Genomic DNA, 20,940 nt, shown 5'->3' with positions numbered 1-20,940 from the left:
CCACCTTTCTGGTTTCTCCAGACTTCTGGGGTCTTCACTGCACCTTTGGCTTCACCCTCACAGCTTCCCACACTGCCCTTTTAGGCATGTTGCCTGGCTTCCCAGACCTTCTGAAATCTAGGTGGATGCCCTCCTGACAACTCTTCTGTTCTTCATGCATCTAAAACCAGCACCATGTGGAGGAGGCCCAGGTCTGCTGCCAGCTGGAGCAGTAGCCAGGCTTCCTTCTCTCTTGGCTGTACGGGCCAAGTGCCTATATCAATGAGCACTCTGAATCCAATTTGGAGGAACAGATTCTGTCTGCTGCTGCCATTCTGGAACATGGTGTCTTGGAGCGCTCTTCTCTCTTTTTCTTAATCAGATTTTATTGATACATTTTAGATATATATAATGATGACATCATAGAGAATTTATACCTGTACATGATACAACTTTTTTCCCCATTCCCTTCCCCTTCTTTCAACTCCCACTCCTGTTGTAATTTTTAGGAGATTTTTGAGGCAATTTATTTCTCCAAAAATATATATTATAAATAATAACAAAAGACTAATAACTATCTTTAAAGGTTACATCTGAATTTCTGGCTTGTTTCCCATACATTTCAGGTAATTCTGAGGAATCAGGATTTTTTGCTTCATTTTCAGCTTGACAGATTTAGGTTGCAGCTTCCCTGGGATGGGTGTCATAATAAAGCACTGTTGGGACTTTTAATTTAAGAGAAGTACACCTGTATGCTAGTGTATGCCTGTTATTTTCCTACAAGAATGAACTGTGTTCATATAGATGAATATTAGATTATTTGTAGACTTGAATCTGTAACAATTTCAAGAATTAAGAAAATTCTTATTGTGCAAGTTTTTGTAAGTATAAGAAAATGAAGAATAATGATATACTTATAGTGTATTTGTCACCTAGATGTACCAAATAACTTTTTAGTGTATCTTCTTCTTGAACTACTGTGAACTGCAACTATCATAACAATTTCAATCCTTAACACTTTGAAATTCTTTCTTTAAAAAAATATTTCCTACATAACCATGACAGTACCATTATCTCCACAATTTTTTTTAAATTAGTTAATAATTAAACTATCTAGTACCACCTCATATTCAGATTTGTCTAGGTACCTTCAAACTGGAGTTTTAAAACCAAGTGCTTTTGGTCATTGATTCTCTTCAGATCCCATTAATCTAGAACAGTTCTCTTTCCCTGACTACCTTTTGTTTCCTCAAATCTTATTTTGAACTGAAGAAACCAAGGCAACCAGCCTGTAGGGTAGACTACAGTATCGTGGGGTCCATTGCCTGTTACTCTATACTCTGAATTTCTTGTGAATTGAAAGTCAGATTTAAAGTTTTTGTATACATTCCTTTTAGACTTATCCCTTTGCTATGTGAAAGGTGAGGCAATTACTTTTATTTTTTCATTACAGGATTTCAGCTACTGATGTTAAAAATAATAAAACATTGAAGCATAGAATTGAGGAAGAGACATAAACTAGGTAAGTAGATAGTGAAAACCTAAAGAAACAATAGACTTACCATTTGTTTTTATAAAAGAGATTATTGATATAACTGAAAAAACTAGAACATGACCTGTATTTTATCAATGTTAAGAATCCTGAATTTGCTAATTGTGCTGTGGTTATATAAGAAAATATACTGAAGTATTTAGATCGAAGGAGCATGATATGTATAATCTACTTTTAAGGGCTCAGAGAGGGGAAATGGGAAGAGTTTGGTAAACATGTAGATGAGTAGGAACTGTATGTTGCCAGTTTAAATATAAATTAACCTAACTTTTCTGGAAAGGTTTTGGCAATTTTTATCAAGTTTTGAAATAGTTTAGTCCATCATTTTTAATTTCTCAGAATAATTGTAGAAAGATATGGATGAGGATATTATATCAGAACGTTTTACAGTAGAAAAATTGGCAGTAACTTAAGTATCTAAAAGTTTAAATACAGGGGGCTGGGGATTTAGCTCAGTGGCAAAAGCGCCTGCCTGGCATGCGCAAGGCCATGAGTTCGGTTCCCGGTACCGGAGAAAAACCAAAAAAATAAAAAAATAAAAATTAAAAGTTTAAATACAAACATAATTAAACCTTGTGCAAGCATTAAAAATGATGTATATTGGCATAATGTCTATACTGTATATTCATGAATATTAAAGCAAGCTACTAAACAAGCATGAATGATGTTAAAACTTTGTTTTTCAGAAAAGTGGCATGTGCACAGGTACATGAATGTGTGTATATGTTTGGTTAATGTATTTGGTTAGATACAATCTGCTCTCTCTCTCACACAGACACACTTATACACATTATATACACGGACATTTGGAAAGGTGACACCCTTGCCAGTGACTCTTTTTTAGATTAGTGAGTTTACAATATAAGTAATGTTTATACTTTCAGTATTTTCTGACTTAAAAATTAACACATTGCTTTTCTCATCAGATTTTTGTAAGATACTGCTTCCTGTTAAGGTTCTCTGTTTTTTTTTTTTATACCTGTGCGACATCTTTTGCTATGCAATTAATATATTGCTATATGTAACGATACTCTGTACTAGGTTACAGAAGGTATCTGAGTAGTGTTCATGAGGCTAAATTTATAGATGCTGTTACTTGCTGGTCAGCTCCTTTCATTCTGTCACATGATCAATGTCTGTTTCCTTAACTCTTTTTTAGCAGTGTTGCAGATGTGTTGCTACCCACTCAGGTAGGCTGAAGTACATTGCCACTTTTGGAAGATCAGATGATGTGTTTTGTTAATGACAGTTACATGGTTCCTCTATAGACTTTAGGAATTTACTTTTGGTAGAGGGTCCTGTCAGATACAGATTCTGATTGTTGTTTTCCATTTTGAAGGCAGTTGCTATTAAACTTTTTAAAAACTTACTTTTGTTTAACAGGGTTTTCTTCAGTTAGTTAAAAATATGGATCCTGAGTCAGAGGTCCCACACAGTGTCAAAGTGACACCTCTTCAGCAAGTGCTTGCCTCTTGTACTGGAGCTGTATTGACATCACTAATGGGTAAAACTGTTTAATGATGTAGATGATGTAACTTTGAATGAATCGGTGATTCTGAGTTTTATTATATTAGAAGTATTAGCATTATTCATTATGATAAAACTGATCTATTCCTTCATCAGTGTGATAATATGGACAGAACCCTTGACACAAAAAAAATCAAGAATCTTAAATTTTAGTGTTTGCTAGTCTAAGGATGAATACACTTGGGGACAGTACTTACCTATTTCTTAACTTCAACTTTTTCATCTAAAATTGAGGGCTTAGAACAAGGGATCTTGGAAGTTTCTGTCAACATTAGAGTTTTGTAATTTTACTATGTAATACAGGCTGGCCTTGAACTGACCGTCTAGCCCAGGCTGGGATACAAAAGGGAGAAATTTTAAAAAGTGATAAATGGAACAAAATATTAACATACTGAATTAAACGGAATTTAGACAATAAAAGCAACAAAAGTCAAATAATATTTTACTTTAATTACATGGACAGTGCAAATCTTACATTTTTCTGGATCACAATTTGCTGTTTATTTCAGTGAGTTTCTTATAGCCAAATGACATAGGTGATAAGTTAGCATTCTTAATGATTTTAAATTGTATTATTTATTTAAATAAGATAAATAATAAATAGAACAAAGTGATTGCTTTGTGGTGTTTCTTCAGGTGAGAAATTTAGGGTTGCAAAAACCTTAGGTATGCGGTATAACTTCCTTATTCTCAGATGAAGAATGATTTCCTTGGAACTCTTTTGGTGTTTTTTTCTTGCTTAGATAAAATAGAGCATGCAAATTAAAACAATTTGTCTTTGTTTGCTCTTCCCAAATGGAATGATACATTCTAATGCTAAAGATAACTTATGTGTAGCTTACTGAAGTTTTCATTTCTTACAGCTACTATTTGTATAGGTAAATTTAACAGATTAGCAAGATTAACATCACTTACTGTTATTTGTAATACTAATACTGTATTATCCTCAAATATTTAAATAGACTTTTGGAACTTTAGTTCTTTACCTTCAACAGTGTATTTTCTTTTAAACACTATTGTAAGGCTGTTGGAGTCATAGTTGTAGATACATTATGAATGGCAGGTTAGTAAGTGTGAGAGAAGTAATTACAGCCTGTCTTTACTGATCCTCTGTAAGTAAAATTTAAGGACAAAAAATCAAAATGTTACCTCTCAAGACTACTTTAAGATAAATAGCCATACCATTTTAGAGCCATCAGGACAAGTATGCATAATATATTTTGTGGTTTTTGAAAATGTACAATTTATAAGCATCACATGCTAAGAGAAACTTATATATCTTCATAGTGACGCCCCTGGATGTTGTTAAAATTCGACTCCAAGCCCAGAGCAACCCATTTTCCAAAGGTATGTGTGCTAGGTATCCTGAAAATGTTATGTTAGATTTTTAAATGTTTCTGTATTTGTTTTTTTCCAAATAATATTTTTATTAATCTATTAAAATTGATACGTCATGCAGAAATATTTTTTCATTCTTTAGTTGTACATGATTAAGTATGGGCAGATAAAGATTTGTATATAACATGTATAGTGCTTTATGGCTGTATTAATTAAAGTAGAGAATTATTATATATTTGGTTTTATTTCTCAGATAAGAACACAGTTATACTTGTAAGAGTCCTTGGAATCTAACTTCCTCTTTTGTCCAAGAATTACTTCTGTTCTGAAACATTCATGACTACTATTCATCTGTTACTTAAATCCAGTGATTGTAAATTCAGTATTTTATCAAGCTATTTGGTTATATCCAATGGTTTATGTAGAATCTGAGACAAGTGATTTTACACACACATGTGTGTGTGTGTTTTTGTGGAGGGGTGTTCTTGAGACAGGATTTTACTATGTAATACAGGCTGGCCTTGAACTCACCATGTAGTCCAGGCTGGGATACAAAAGGGAGAGATAGTGAAGTGTTGTGTATATGCCTCAAGTCCCTATGAGGAACATGAGCATCATATACTACAAACATTATTTAAAAGTGCTTGTGTATATGTGTATATGTGCATTTTGGAGAAGTGATCCAAGAGATGCAGGGAGCAGGAGGGAAAAAAGGGGAGGGGTTAAAAAAAGAGTTAAGAAATGTCATGTACATGTACTGCCTCCCCCACAATGAATATAATCATTATGTACTGCTTGATATTAGCTAAAAGGCTGAGTATTGTGTTAATATTATCCCCTAGTTATTGCAGGCTGATCAGGTCCACAATCTCCCAAACAAGTAGACTGCAAAGGCTTATAAATGAGACAAGTAGAATGATTTCAGGACTCCAGAAGGATCAAAAACCCTCTCACAGAATTCGAGATTCTTAGGTTTAAGACAAAGAACCTTCTAGGCAGCCCATATTTACTTAGTTATCAAAAACAAACTGAATATTGAAGAAAATGCAGGAACCTGGGTAGCACTTAGGCATCTCTTTAAGGACTTCTCCAGGTAATACATATGTTAGTTTAGGAGAACTATGTTATCTCCAGGAAGGTTTCCACCCAGGAGTGAGATACCTGCAGCTACAGTCTTTAGTTAATAGAGGTTGGAGCCAGGTGTCCTTAGCTGTGGTCTTGTCTTGTCCTTTGAGGCATCATGGCTTCATCCACCATTATAGGCCTCAGTAAGGACTAGTGACTCACAAGTAAACTTGAAAAGCCAATTGGTTAATTTAACTTTTGCTCAGAGATGCTTTGTAGTGGTCTCCATCAGCTGAGAAGTAATTATTATGTACTACAAACATGTACCCGTAAAAAAATTTAAAGATAAATAAAAATGGAGGTGAAAGATAAAAAAGAACTTATTTCTGTGGGTACACTTTCTTACTGTGGTTCTGAAAACATAAAATCTTCTAATTTATTCCATTATTTTTCACAAGTGTGAGTGTACAGTCCAGTTCCATATCATTAAGAAAATTGAATTATGTATGCTTCATCCTAGAAAGTAGACAGTTATTTTTCTTTTTTAAAGTTATTTTTCTTCCATAATTTTGTAGTTTCCTGGTACTTTCAGTTTGTCTGTAAAAATAATAGTTACGAGAAGTAATTATTGACTGTTGGAATCATCTTTGTCAGGAAAATGTTTTGTATATAGTAATGGACTTATGGATCATATGTGTATCTGTGAAGAAGTGGGCAACAAAGCATGGTATAAGAAGCCAGGAAACTTCCAGGGAACACTGGTAAGAAGATTATATTACTTATAGTCATGGTATATTTCCTAATTTTACAGATGAAAGAATTTCTAATTCCAGGAAGTCCATTGTATTAAGGCAGGAAAAGATACTTCTTTCATTTTAACCTTTTGTTAACTTTCATCAGTTCAAGGTTTTTATGTAGAAAAAAAGAGGGGGTAGCTTTCTTTTGAAATTATACTTTATTTTGAGAGAATTGTAGATCACATGTAATTTTAAGAAAAATGTACAGACAGGTCTGATGTATCTCTTTCCACTTTCTGCAGTGGTAATAAAATCTTTAAAAACTAGTAAAAGTCACAGCCAGGATAATGACATTGATACAGTGAAAATAAAGAATAGTTCTGTCATTGTAAGGATTCATTCTGTTTCCCTTGTAGAGCAATACCAGTTTTCTTGTACTCTTACTCACTTCTTGCCCTGGCAACTACTCATCTGTTCTCGATTTATAAGACTGCTGTTTAGACAAATTTGTGACATTTGCAGAAAAATAGATGCACCTGGAAAATACAATGTTGAGTGAAGGAAACCAGACCCACAAGCTTGAACACCATGAGGCAAAGCACAAAGAGAATAATAGAATGGATAGGAGGGAACAAGGCAACAGATCTCTTGAAATAGCGAAGTGGTCCAAGGGAACAAGGGCAAGGAAGAGGGGAAAGGGAGATAATTAAATAAAGACAAGCTGTGTACAAGAACCTAATAACCTTACTGAATGTAAACATATGCTCTAACATGAGCTGAGACTAGTAATATCAACAAGAACGAAAATTTGGATAGGGAAATTAGAGGAAGGGGAAGGGCAGGGGAAGAGGATTAAAAAAAAAAGAAACAAGCTATATTGTGTACATGTACCCACTCCCCAAGATGATTGTAAACTGCATGTATTACAAACATGTACTAATAAACTTTCTAAAAGGTTAAAAGAAAAGATTTTTGTCATTTGGAAATTGTTGCACAAATGGACTCAAAACATCTATAACCTTTATGGGCTGGTGTTGGTCACTTAGCATATTATCTGGAGGTCATTACAGGTTGTTGCAGAAGTCATTTTTTCCTGTTTAGTGCTCAGCAGTATTCCATGGTATGGATGTACCAGTTTACTTTCAGGGTTGTTTCCAGTTCGTAGCTGTTAGGAATAAAACTGCTGCAAACATTTATTTACAGTTGTGTGTGTATGTGTGTGTGTGTGTGTGTGTGTGTATGTGTGTGTGTGTGTGAAAGTAAGCCTTCATTCCTCCACATACATGCACAAATGTGTATTTTCTGACTGCACATGGTAGTGTATGTTGAGAACTTAGGAAGCTGCCAGCCTGTTCTCTAAAGTGGCTGTACCGTTTTATATTTCCATCAGCGAGTGGGCTAGTTTTCTAGCATTTTCACTAGCATTTTGCGTTGTCAGATTTAGCAGTTATGATAGCTGCATAATGTGATGGTTAAGTGTTCAGCTTGATTGGTTGGGAGCTGTCTGGGGAATTAGTAAAGCACACTTCTGAATGTGTGTAGGTGGGTCATGGAGGTGTCATGCCCTTGTGCCATGCCGTTAGAGCCAGGTGACCAGGTCCCTGAAACTATGAGGCAAATTAAAGCTCTCCTTTAAGTGTTAAATTTGTGTTCCAGCAACTGGAAAGCTGACTGATACATATACTAGTGTCTCATTGTACCTTTAATTTGCATTTCTCTGGTGGCTAATGATGTAGAACATCTCATATGCTTATTTGCCATCATATCCTTTTCAATAAAATGGCTCTTCCTGGGATTTTTTTTCTCATTTTCTAGGTAAATTGTTAGCATTTTAGAAATATGTTAGATACAGTCTTTTGTTGAGCTTGTGATATACACATATTTTTTTCTTATTTTCTAACTTGTCCTTTCTTGATCTTTCTAGGAGTAAAAGTTAAATTTTGATAAAATCCAGTATCAGTTTTTTCTTTTGTAGATCATACTCTTAGTGTCTATCCTAAGAACATTCTACCTACATTTAGACTCTGAGATTGTCTGCTATGGTTTCCCGTGATACTTTTATAGCTTTATGTTGCATTTAAGTCCAGGATCCATTTGACTTATTTCTATATAAGGTATGAGACTGAGATTGAGATTTATTTCATCTTGTGACTGCCCATGGATGTTCAGCTGCATTTGTTGAAAATGTTACCTTTCCTCCATTATTTTGGTTCTTTTTTTAAACCTACATAAAAAGTCAGTTGGCCATACTTGGGTGTGTGTATTTCTTGGTTTTCTAGTCTGTTCCTTTTCTCTATGTGTCTGTCACTCTATCCAAACCACACAGTCTTAATTCCTGCAGATGTGTAACACCTTGAAATCAGATGAATTGATTGCTTCCACTTTATTCTTACGTGCTTTTTGTGGTTCTGGGGAATGAACCCAGGGTCTCATGCATACTAAGCTAGTACTGTACTAGTGAATCACATCCCAGCCCTTTCACTTTATTCCTATATGGTATTTCTTTTTCAAAATTGTTGTAGTCATCCCAAAGTTCCTTTGCCTTTCCATAAATTTTATTATAATATTTTTCATGTATATAGAGAATCTTGCTAAGATTTTATTTTACACTGTGTATTTAGGTAGAAACAACATCCTACTGTGCTGAGTCTACCAGTGCATTTTTAACGTTTCCGTGTTACTGTAATTGAAGTCTTTATAGACATATACTTGAATTGTGCTTTAACTTTACTGTTTTCATCTTTTCACAGACTAAATATATTAGTGTAGTTACAGATGTTAGAGCTTATCTGCTATTTTATTTCCTGTTAATTCTGTTTCCTACTTTGGTTTTTCCTTCCTCTGCTTTCATTTTGATCTGTAGCATTTTTGCAGATGAGGCATTTTACTTCTGAATTTGTTTGCTGAGGCATGGTGTGTTTTCATTTGTTTCAAACATGTTTGCGATTATTAAATACTTTTTATGTTGACTGCTTGAAATCTTCATCAGAGGATTCTAACATCTCTCTTAGCTTAGACATTTATTTATCATCCTTCTTCATTTAGTGTAACATTGTCCTAGTTCTTAGAATGGTGGTTTTAAAAGTTAAAACCCTCAACATTTTTCCTCATTGCCCCACCAGCATCTGTTATTGGTTGATTTTTCGGTAATAGCCATTCTTTCTGGAGTGACATTAACCTGTTGCATCTCTGAAATGAACAGTGATGTTGAACATTTTTTCATGCATTTACTTGCTGTTTGTAGTTCTTTGTTTGAGAAATGTGTATTCATTTCAGATGCCCATTTTTGTACATGTGCTGCTGAAGTGAGCACAAGATACCCATTTTTGGGGTGGGTCTTTAAATTTGGTGGGTCTGGTTTTTTTTTTTTGGTTCTTTATATATCCCAGGTATTAGTCCTTTGTCTGGGAACAGCTAGCAAAATTATTTTCCCACTCTGTAATAAATTTTTATTCTGTTGGTGGTTTCTTATACTGTGCAAAAGCTCTTTACTAAGTTGATTCTTTGTAATATTTCCTGTCCAATTTGGGTTTTGTTCATAAAGCCTTTGCTTATACCTATGTCTTCAAGAGTTCTACCTCTTCTCTCTTCCAACAGATTTAGCATTTCTCCTTTAATGTTTAGATCTTTGATCCATTTTGATTTTAGTTTAGTACCTGGTGAGGGACGTGGGTCTAGTTTTGGCTTCGGGATGTGGAAAGCCAGTTTTTCCAGCGCCAGTTATTAAAGATTATTTTCTCCCAGTGAAGATGTTTGACCTCTTTGTTGAAGATAAGGTAGCTGAGTGTGTTTGGAATTGTTTCTGTGACTTCTGATCTGTTCCTTTAATCCTCAGGTCTGTTTTTTTGCCAGTGCCATCCTGTTTGTAGACTGGTGCAACCACTGTGGAAATCAGTGTGGACATTCCTCAAAACACGAAAACTAGAGGTTCCATTTGCCCAGCTATTCCTCTTCTTGGTATCTTCCCAAAAGAATTAAAAGCATCACACCAAGTGATACATGCGCACTCATGTTTATAGCAGCACATTTTGTAACGGCTAAATCTTTGAAACAGCTCAAATGTCCATCATCTGATGGATAAAGAAGATGTGTGTGTTTTTTTAATACAATGGAGTACTAATCCATAAAGAAGGAAAATCTTGAGACATTTTTAGGTAAATGGGTGTACCTTGAGACCATACTCTTAAGTGAAATAAATTGGACACACAATACTGCATTGTTTCTTTGATGTGAGAAATTGAAAGTGTAAATAAAGACAGAAATGTGTGATAGATATTGTGAAATAGGAAGAAAATATTCAAATGGGAAGGGGAACTAGGGAGGCAGGGTAAGGGAAAGAAGGAAGGAAGGGGAAACAACAGTTAGAAAAAACAAGAAAGAAAAGTGGAAACAAAGCTTCCGTAAATAAGGAGGGGAAGAGGGGATGAAGGTGGAGAGGAAGGGAATGGGAAAAAAGAATCAAGATATGTCATGTACAGGTATAAATTCCTTATGAGTGTGGTCATTATGTATATCTAAAATATACCGGTAAACTCAGTTAATTAAAAAAAACCCTGGACATTCTGAGTATCTGTGATTAAACTCTAGATGTCGTTTGAACATTTTATTAAACTGGCTGTCTGATACTGCCTCCCTCCAGGAACAAGAGGGCTGTACCTGTTACTGCTGGGTGGTTAGAGTCCAGCTTCCCCACGGCCTGCACTGGCACAGTTCACCTTTGCACGTGGGCAGGAGTTTGGCTTCTCGTGTGGTTTCCACTGATTTGTAGTGGGGTAACCTCATTACTGCCGGGTGATAACAAAAGTCGTGACTCTCCACTATTTCTCCTCTCGTGGGGCAAGGGGAGGGTTTATTGCTGATTAAGTGGGATAAAAGTTTCAGCTCCCTATTGACCTTCAGTGAGGCCCCCCTGAATGGAGGTGTCATAGTGTCTTACTGCAGTCTCAGAAATGTACAGTCTTTGCTGCCTACTGGGTCTCTGCTGGTGTGGATCTGGGTGATATCACATTTTTCTGTCATATTTGGCTAGAATAGAACCCTGTCTTAAAAGTTTTCTGTCTTACTAAGTTTCTTCTTTCCTGGGAAAACATGCACTCATTTGTAAGTGGCTTCTTACTACAGTGTTTTAAGACTCATAAATGTTGTGGCATATTTCAGTATTTTGCATTTGTAATACTGTACCATTTTGTGAATATACCATGTTTTACTTATCCATTCATCAGTTGATGGACATTTGGGTTATTTCTACTTTTGGGTATAAATAGTGTTGCTAGGAACATTCAAATTTTGGTTTAAACATGTTTTTAATTTCTTTTAAATATATATATATATAATTGAAATTGAAATTGTTGGATCATATGACACCTCTATATTTAACCATTTTAGGAACTGTCAGGCTATTTTCCAAAATGGCTACATACCATTTTACATTCCCACTGTTAATATATGAGGGTTTCGATTTCTCCATATTCTCAGTAGTACTTGTTATTCCCTGTCATCTTCTGTCCATTCCTTTCCCTTTCTTTCTGAGATGGGATCTTGCTATGTTCCCCAAGTTGTCTTGAACTCAGTATTCTTCTGCCTTACTCTCCCAAGAGGCTAGGATTATAAGCATGTACACCTGCACCTATTTTATCTGTATTTTAAATTTTTGCTTACCTATTTGGTATGAAGTGATAACTCACCCTGGCTTTGCTTTGCAGTTCCATGATGATTGATATGTTGAGCATTTTTTTCATGTGCTTATTGACTGTGTATTATTTTTTTTGGAGGCATGTTTATTCTAATCCTTGGTCAATATTAAGTATATTATTATTAACTTGTAAGAGTTTGTCCATTAACAATGGACTTAAGCTTCTGCCTGCTTGATTCCATTCTAGAATTTCACAAAGTGGGCTCTAATGATTTTTTTTTAAGAATTTATACTTGGTCAGGAGAGTTTATGTGATCAGTTCTCTGTTACTACTCTATTCCTTTTCTAGAATTATCTTTCAAAAGTTTGTTTTTAAGCCCTACGTAGAGTAATCCAGAATTGAGTAATACATATTTTATTCTGTGAGAAGTACTGTTCAGAAATACTTCATTTTACTTGTATTGAAATCCTTGGGTTTTTTTGAAAGAATGGACATACATAAATCCAAGAAGCTCATATCTTAGAAATAAATGCTTGAAAGAATCAAATTACCAATCATTTATCACTCTAAATTTTTATATATATCAGGTATAGGGCTGTATTTTGACTACTTTTTTCTATAATAATTTTAGGATGCCTTTTTAAAAATCATTCGAAATGAGGGCATTAAGTCCCTGTGGAGTGGCCTTCCTCCAACTCTGTAAGTTGAAATTTAAAATTTTTTTCCATTAAGTGATGGTTGTTTTGTATTACAGTGAGCATGATTAGAGAAAGTCATGCATTTTAAACATTAGACTTCTTTGATATTCTGAAGCATTGTTTTGTGAGCCTCACAGTTGCCCACACATTTGATGATGTGCTGGGACTCACAGACCTAAGGAGAGTTATACTCATGAGTATGGTTTACAACCGCTAAATGGTACAGAGCAGCATTGGTAAGGGAAAAACACATCAGGAGTTGACTAAGGGCTTCCAAAGTCCTTCGTGGCATACCCTGGGTGTGCTTAGTCTTCCTGCAACTAACTCTGAAGAAGCAGAGTGTTTCTACCTTGGGAAACTCACTGGAGTTTCCCAGCTTACCTTAACCAGCTGTAATTAGCAAAACTTCAGACCCCAAAAAGGAAAGTAGGTGCGTACTATAAACCACCTTTCCTGCACAAAGCAACCTACACAACTTGGTTTGGTGCTTCAGACGTACAGAAGGCATGTTATGGGGAAAATTCCACTGACTAAATTCCGGGCCAAAGGTCAGCATCCAAACAGGCCCTCCTGAAGATATCATGGGAGATTTAAGTAACCAGTCCTACTGCATTAAGTCTTTCCTACATAAAAATAGTATTTTTTCCTGTTTAGAAATAAAGAAATTGATATTCATTTGACTTTTTATTTTACTGGAACATTAAGAATATTGTATATAAATTTACTTCTCCAGATAATTCTCTCTACTAACAGTTATGTGAATTAATATGAGTAAGTTAGACTGAGTGTAAAAATTCCAAACAATACCTTGGCTCTCCTGCCTGCTTTATTTCTAAGCATTTGTTTTGTCATTTATATGGAGGCAGTTAATCAGTTTTGATGCGTATACTTTAATGCCTAAGGTTTTTTTAAGTTAGTGGATATCCAGGACTACCATTTATCTTTCACTACATTCACTTCTACTCTTAAATACTCTGTGTCAACCTTCATTATGGAATATTAAGCATTCCAAAGTATGGTCTGCTAATACCCTGTAGTTAGACCAGAAACATAAACTGGCTTCTTGTTGTATTGACGTTGCTGACATGACAATGCCTGCACCTTTGTATGTGCATTTACTTCATAACCTCCTTTTGATATTTTCTTCTAAGAGAATATGTTATTAGAATCCCCTTAAAGCTAGTGTGTACAATTCTGGCAATGTTAATTGTATTTTATTTCCAATTATAAGCAAGTGTGATATGTGGTATGTAGTTCAAAAAAGTCTTACAGGTAGTTGCTCATTAACTTTTTATTGCAGCAATTCCTAGGTCATAGTAAACATTAATTAGGAGGGTGGATGTGGAAGACTAGAAACAGATTGAAAAGGAAAGGGATGAAGAAGTGTCCTAATTTGTGTGTGTGTGTGTTTCACACCTGAGAGTGTACAATTCATGTGATACGTGTTTGGCTATATAGCACTTTTTAATGTTGTATATTATAACTTGCATTCGTTTGATGCTTTATATTGTAACTTCACAACTAGAATTTAAACTTTTGGAGAGCAGATACTTTTTGCATCTCTTTACTGATTACTGTGTTAAGCACTAATACTTTTTTTAAATAAAAGAAAAATTTGTCTCATGGGCTCATTTGTTGTGTTTTTTAGCCTATATAAAAGAAAAGTTTTTTTTAGCATATATCATGATATTGAATTTTATTTACTGGTATGTTTGAGACTTTTGGATAATTCTGAGCAATGTTTTTGTTTGTGTGTCTCTACAGAGTGATGGCAGTTCCTGCCACCGTTATTTATTTTACCTGCTATGATCAATTAACTGCTGTTCTGAGATCCAAACTAGGAGAAAACGAAACTAGAATACCAATTATTGCTGGAATTATCGCCAGGTGTAAGTAATACATTTTTATTTTCATTTTGATTTCTGTTTATGCCATCCATTTAAATTTTGACATTCAGACAGAATTTGTATAATGTACATAATACCAGTGAGGCATTTTTGCATCCCAATTTGTATTTATTTGTTAATAGCTTTACTCTGGAAGTGAGTTGGCATGTTGATTGTCATTAGTTTAAGATGAGATTAGCTGAGTTTGGTTGAATCTTGGACGATTTTTCTTTATTTATTTTTTAAAATAGGATCATCGTAGGTAGTCTAGGATGGCCTTAAACTCACTGTGTTGAAAAGGCTAGCCTCAGATTTGAGGTCCTTGTGCCTCAGATTTGAGGTCCTTGTACCTCAGCCTCTTGAGTGTTGGGGTTGGAGGCATGTGCTACCATATGTAGTGTGGATAGTTTTTACTGTATTTCCTTTGCAGCATGGGAGATTTGACGTAGGAATTTTACACTGAATACAGCCCCAATCCTTTTTATTTTTAAGACAAAGTCTTGCTAAGTAGCTATTTTACCTGTGCTGGGCTCAAATTTACGATATTCCTGCCTCAGCCTTTCAGAGTGCTGAGATTACAGGAATGTGCCACCATGCCTGGTGTTTTACAATAACATCAGAATTGGTTCTTAATCTGCCTAAATTTCCAAGCTGTCATTTGTACCCATACATGATTCATGCCAAAGTCTTGAATTATTTTCAGTATAAACTTTGGGATTCAGTGCTTAGTCAGAAGAAAATTTGCCTCTAGTCAGAATATATTTCTCTGTGAAATAGGACTCTGGTTTATTGGGGAGGCATTAACTAGAGTAAGGTTTTCTAACAGTTCTAACTGACTATAACATTTCTGGCACCCCCTTTGAAAGACTTGAGACCAAAAGAAGGTACATGAAAACACTTAAGAAATACGTTTTTCAAGGGAAAAAGTTTGTACCTAATTTTTTTTTTTTTTTGAGACAGGGTCTCGCTATGCAGTTCAGTCTGGCCTTGAGCTCACTTTGTAGTCTAGGTTGGCCTTGAACTTGCAACAATCCACCTGCCTCAGCCTCCTGAGTGCTGGGATTACAGGCATGTGCCATCACGCCCAGCTGTACCCATATGTTGACAGATTAGATATTTGATTTTAAGGTTTGCAGATATTTCAGAATCAAAAATAAAATATAAAGAAGTATTGACTTTTACATGTGTGTTTGAATAGTACATGGCTTTGTTTTATTTTTTTTCATCTAATTGTTTGTATTAGTTGGTGCAGTAACTGTAATCAGTCCATTAGAATTGATTAGAACCAAGATGCAGTCTAAGAAGTTTTCTTACAAGGAACTACATCAATTTGTCAGTAAGAAAGTATCGGAAGATGGCTGGATTTCCCTTTGGAAGGGCTGGGCTTCTACTGTTCTTAGAGATGTGCCTTTCTCAGGTAGGATTTGTCTTATTATTATCTGCTAAAGTTTATGTAGCTGCGTCTTATTCATACACTACTTTTGTTAGGTTTTAAACCTTTTGTGGTTAAAAATAAGTTATTTTCTGTAGTAACCAGAAATTGTTAGTTCATCATTTGGGCATTCTGATCTCCACAACCTTTACTGAATGAATATTTTCTAATTCAGGCCCGATTTTTTTTTTTTTTTTTGCTTGCATTTCATTGTCTTTTAAACTTTGATTTGATGGGCATTCATATTCTCAATAAGTCATAATCAATAAGGTAAATAAACTGCTATAAATCAGAATATATAAAATCCGTGTAAGACCACCTTTGATTTGGACCCTTCCTTTTTCAGTTATTAAAAATAAACGTCTCCCCATTGAGTGAGTACCCTGTAAGACTATTTAAATCAGATAGGTGCTTGTGTTCAGTTACGTTGTTAAGAAACATAAATGTGCAATTAATCATAGATTCCTATGCCAAGTATATTTTATTCTTAATGTGTATTTAGTATGTAAAAAGTCATAGGTTTAAATTATGAAGTATAATAAAATGAACACCCTTGAACTCACCACTTCAGTCTATGAACTTGAATGTAACAGCTTTTTAAATCAGGAAGCCACATAAATGTTCTTTTATGCTTATTTTCCCAGTGATAATCCAAGTTTTTTGGTCATCTGAGTTTTTAAAAATTTTTTTCTGTGTATTCTTTAGTTTTACTCTTTTCATTTAGAATTTTCCTGGGATTCATTGTATGTTTGATTCATTTTTAATCTTGTTTATGTACAAGTAACTGTGCTGCTATAAACATTTTTTAAACAGTCTCTATGTGCACCAGTTTTCCAGTATTAGATTTGGTGACTCATATAAATACTGTATACAGTATACATTTCTCGTTTCACTAGGTAATGCAAACTCTTTTCTAAGGTGATTGTATGGATCTCTGCACCTGCCAGCAATATGAGATTTCTTGCTGCTTTGTACCTTTACCAGGTCTTTTATTGTTAAATTTCTTAAATTTCTCTGGTAATTTAAAGTAATATCTCACTTTAATTTACATTTCCTCAATGGTTTATAAGATTGGACACAGTTTCATTAGCTATTTAGTTAATTATAGTTGCTTTGAGCATATGCGCTAAAGCAGGCTTTCAGGATCATTCCCAACCTCCCTTCTGGGTATGCTGAGCTTTGTCTCAGCATCATCTATTGAATAACAGTAGCTGCTTCAAGGATCTGCAGTGTCAGATTTTCACATAGGCACAGATCTGTTTCATTGGCTAATTTGTCTAAATCTGTGCCAATTCCACAGCCTAAATTCTAGTGCTTTGTTAAAAATCTTGACATTACCTTTTATTTTCTTCTCTATGACTTATCTGTTACGTTAATAAATCATATTTGATGTTTTGGTAGAAACTTCAGTTTTTCAAAAAATTAAATTCATCTCCGTTGAGATTTACTAAAGGTATCCCCCAGCCTCCAACTTTGGCAGCATTTGTTCATTTTTGTGGGACTGGGATTGAAACCAGGCCCTTGTGCATGCTTTGGCACTGATCTACATGCCCAGCCTTTATGTGTTTTTAAGCCTTTAGTTGATTTGGTTGCAGCTTACTTTATCTTTTGAGTTTCTGTGTAGATAATAACATAGGCAATAGTAAGTTATGCTAGAAATTTTTAATCATCAGAGCTTTTCTTTCTTCCTGTCTCATGCAGTTTTGAACAACAGGGAAAACAGTGAGCAGCCTCTTGTTTTCCACAGTTTAAGAATGGTAGTTCTTTTATTTCAGCTAAGTGATTATTCTTGTCACAGGCTTCTTCTGATGCATTCCCTTTATCAAGTTAAGAAGTTCCCCTTTTATCTCTAGACTTTCAAGAAATTTGTTTGCCTGAAGTAGGAGTGTTGAGCTTTATCAGATGCTTTTTTTTCTCATTAGGTTATTCCTTGGTTTTGTTAATGTGGTATGTTACACTTTTTGTGGTGTATTACACTTATACACTATGGTATATCTTTACTTTTTGCTTCGGTGTGCTGATTTTTAAAAAAAAAAGACCTTTATATATTCATCTATAGGCAGGCCTTTATTTTTCCTTTCTCTTACGTGTCCTTGTCAGGTTTTGGAATTATAGTTATGTTACAGTGATGCATAGGGGAGTATTTGTGTCTATAAGACTGCTAGTCTAAACAAAAAGCACGATGTGTCAAGGTTAGATTTTCTCTCTTCCTTTGGTTTTTAAGTTTATCTTTTCTTTAAATGCCATATTCTGTTTCTAAATATGTGCTCATTTCATTCTGTTTTTATAGCTATATACTGGTATGACTATGAAATTTTAAAGAAGTGGCTATGTGAGAAATCTTGTATAGATGAACCGACTTTTATGATCAGCTTTACTTCAGGGGCATTGTCTGGTTCTGTAAGTTTATTCTTTTGTTGTTACTATTCTAGGGAAATGGTAACTCTTACATTAAAACAACCAAACATTATATAGCATTTCACATATATTCCGAGAGTACTTTTTGAGCTATAATACTTTTAAGCTTGTTTATCATCCTCTTTTAAGGAAATAAATTATTAGTCATTAAAATGGTTTAAAATGTACTTTACGCTGATGATTTTACGTTGTATGTTTTTGCATATTTCACATATTTTTCTGAGAAACTTAGATTTGTTAGATCACTCTAGTTCAGTCACTTTATACATGAAAGTACTTTTATTTATAGAGCTTTTATAGTATATTAGTTCAGTAGATGCTACTAGATATGATTAGGTAATCGTATATATCTTTGAATTAAATAGAAGTAGTTCCATCCTCTGTTAATTGCTGTTTCTTTGGAAACGTTTTGCTTACTTCTTAAAATAATTGTAAGAAAAATTGCAACCAGAAGGGAAGAATCTACAGTGACCCCTTTTGAGCAGTAGAAAGTTCACCTCTTCCAGTCTGTCCATATAAGGGAAAGTGATCCACTGTAGAGTTTTTCTGAGTAGATTCATATCACCATGCCCTTGGCCATAGAGAGTTTTCTTATACACATATACTTGCAAGATTAGCTTGTGAAAATGTACAGCATGACACTGACATTGCAGAATCATAGAAAAATAGGTGCCGGATGATAAAGACCTGCAGAAAAGTACTGGAAAAACATACTGTAAAACCTAGGCTATGGAAGCCACTGCAGTTGAGTTCAAAACTGCGATGTGAATGTTGTCTGGTCTAAGATCTTTAAGTTAAGCCCCATGGATTATAAGCCCATTGAGTCATTATGGAAATTAGTATTATTGAATAATGACTTTAAAATGTTGTACCAGCTGGGTGTGGTGATACACACTATAATCCCAGCATTGGAGAGGCTGAGGCAGGAGGATTGTTCAAGGCCAGTCTAGGCTACATAGTCATTTCAAGCCCAGTGTAAACTACATAGAGAGACCCCTGCTCAAAAAAACAAAACAAAAAAAAGGAAAAGATGTTGTACCAGCTTTCTAGTAAAATCAGGGAGGTTCTCTATTTTATTATTTCTGCTTAACATAGAAGGTGTGTTTTTTAATGATTTAGACATATACTGGCTTTTGACAGTTTTGAAATAAAGATTTGTCTCTGCAGCAGAAAAAGCATATGAATATGACAGGGTCCTGGCTTTCTGTTAAAAAACAACAGTGTAAAGGACATCATTTAAAAAGTGTTAGAAAAGTGTATATGACATTGTTGCCACTGCACAGCTTGTGGAGATGGAGAAACAGTAATTGATTTTATCTCACCTATAATCTTTGAAGCTGATTTCAAAACTGTAATCACCAGATTACTGAGGTAAAAATAAAATTCAAGTGATTTTAAGGGGCATTTTATAACCATGTTGGTACAGATGTGAATTGGGAAACAAAAAGTAGATACCAGATTTTACATGGCTGTTGGCGTTAGATATTATAAGAACAATCTCTTTTTTTGGAGGCAGGGTTTCACTATGTAGTTCAGGCTGGCCTTGAACTCATTTTGTAGCCCAGGCTGGCCTTGAACTTGCAGTGATCCTCCTGCCGCAGCCTCTCGATCCCTGGGATTACAGGTATGAGCCACCACACCTGGCTGTGAGACCATTCTTAAGGGAATCTAAGTTTTTGTTAAAAACAAAAGAATTCTGGACATAGTGGCACACACCTTTAATCCCAGCATTCTGAGAGGTTGAGACAGCAGGATTGAAAGTTCAAGCACAGCCTGGATAACTTAGTGAAATCTTGCCTCAAAAACTTTAGTATGATTATTATTTTTGTAATTTAAGTAGGGTTGGGAATGCAGCTTACTTTGAAGTCCCTGGGTTCAGTCCTGAGTACCATAAAAACAAACAAAAAACTCCCTTACCTAAGGTATTATGGAAATAATTATTAAATTGAATAACTTTGAGAGCAGATTTTTAATGTGGTTTTTGAACCAATCTAACTATAGTTGATAAATATATTGATTTTCATTAAGAAAGGGTGTATAGACCAAGTTCATTTTCTTCGTGTACTAAAATTTAATATTTTAAATCTATTTTAAAAACATTTGCTGGAAACTTTTAGATGCTAGCTAGAAACTGGAGAATTTCTGATTGAAAATATGTGTCATACCTTCATGTGTATGAAATAAAGGAGTAATGAAACATACAGGAACGTCAGAAACCAGAATATTGGTTTTGCAGTCAGAGGTTTGAGTGGAATTCTGGCTCTGCCAATAGTAGCTGTGTGATCTCAGGGAAATAAAAGAAGGTCTGTGTGACTATTTACATCTGATTTTTATGAAGAATATTTTAATTTCTTTGGTTTTGTTGTAAACCTCAGTTTAGCTTTGATTTTCATTATTATCCTTGTGAAATAATATGCTAATGGGGAGTTTCAGACTATTTTGGGGAGAATTAAAAGGTCAATTTAAATTAATTTTACTTTCTGATAGTTTGCAGCTATTGTAACTTTGCCATTTGATGTGGTGAAAACACAAAAGCAGACACAACTTTGGACATATGAAAGTCATAAAAGTAAGTTTAGACTTTTTAAGATGACATTTTTGTTTTTCTTTCTAAATACTGTTAGGTATATCTAAAAATAAGGAAAACAAGATTGTTTTTATTATACCTTTTTTTT

The 20,940-nt window shown here is 34.7% G+C and overlaps 1 protein-coding gene across 1 annotated transcript in view; it reads left to right on the top strand.

Annotated features, from left to right (window-relative positions):
- Window positions 1-20,940, top strand: part of Slc25a40 (solute carrier family 25, member 40) — a gene marked incomplete at its 5' end in the record, with an annotated part of 53,391 nt that overhangs the window by 25,269 nt on the left and 7,182 nt on the right. Inside the window, 9 exon segments of the mRNA XM_013516045.1 lie at window positions 1,433-1,501; window positions 2,915-3,035; window positions 4,346-4,405; window positions 6,116-6,222; window positions 12,463-12,530; window positions 14,294-14,418; window positions 15,659-15,832; window positions 18,138-18,247; window positions 20,753-20,834. Of these exon segments, the coding sequence (XP_013371499.1) occupies window positions 2,939-3,035; window positions 4,346-4,405; window positions 6,116-6,222; window positions 12,463-12,530; window positions 14,294-14,418; window positions 15,659-15,832; window positions 18,138-18,247; window positions 20,753-20,834 (823 nt within the window).

Source organism: Chinchilla lanigera, unplaced genomic scaffold (genome assembly GCF_000276665.1).
Source record: "Chinchilla lanigera isolate Chin_1 unplaced genomic scaffold, ChiLan1.0 scaffold00031, whole genome shotgun sequence".
Classification (NCBI taxonomy): Eukaryota; Metazoa; Chordata; class Mammalia; order Rodentia; family Chinchillidae; genus Chinchilla; species Chinchilla lanigera.
This window is presented reverse-complemented; position numbering and strand designations above follow the sequence as displayed.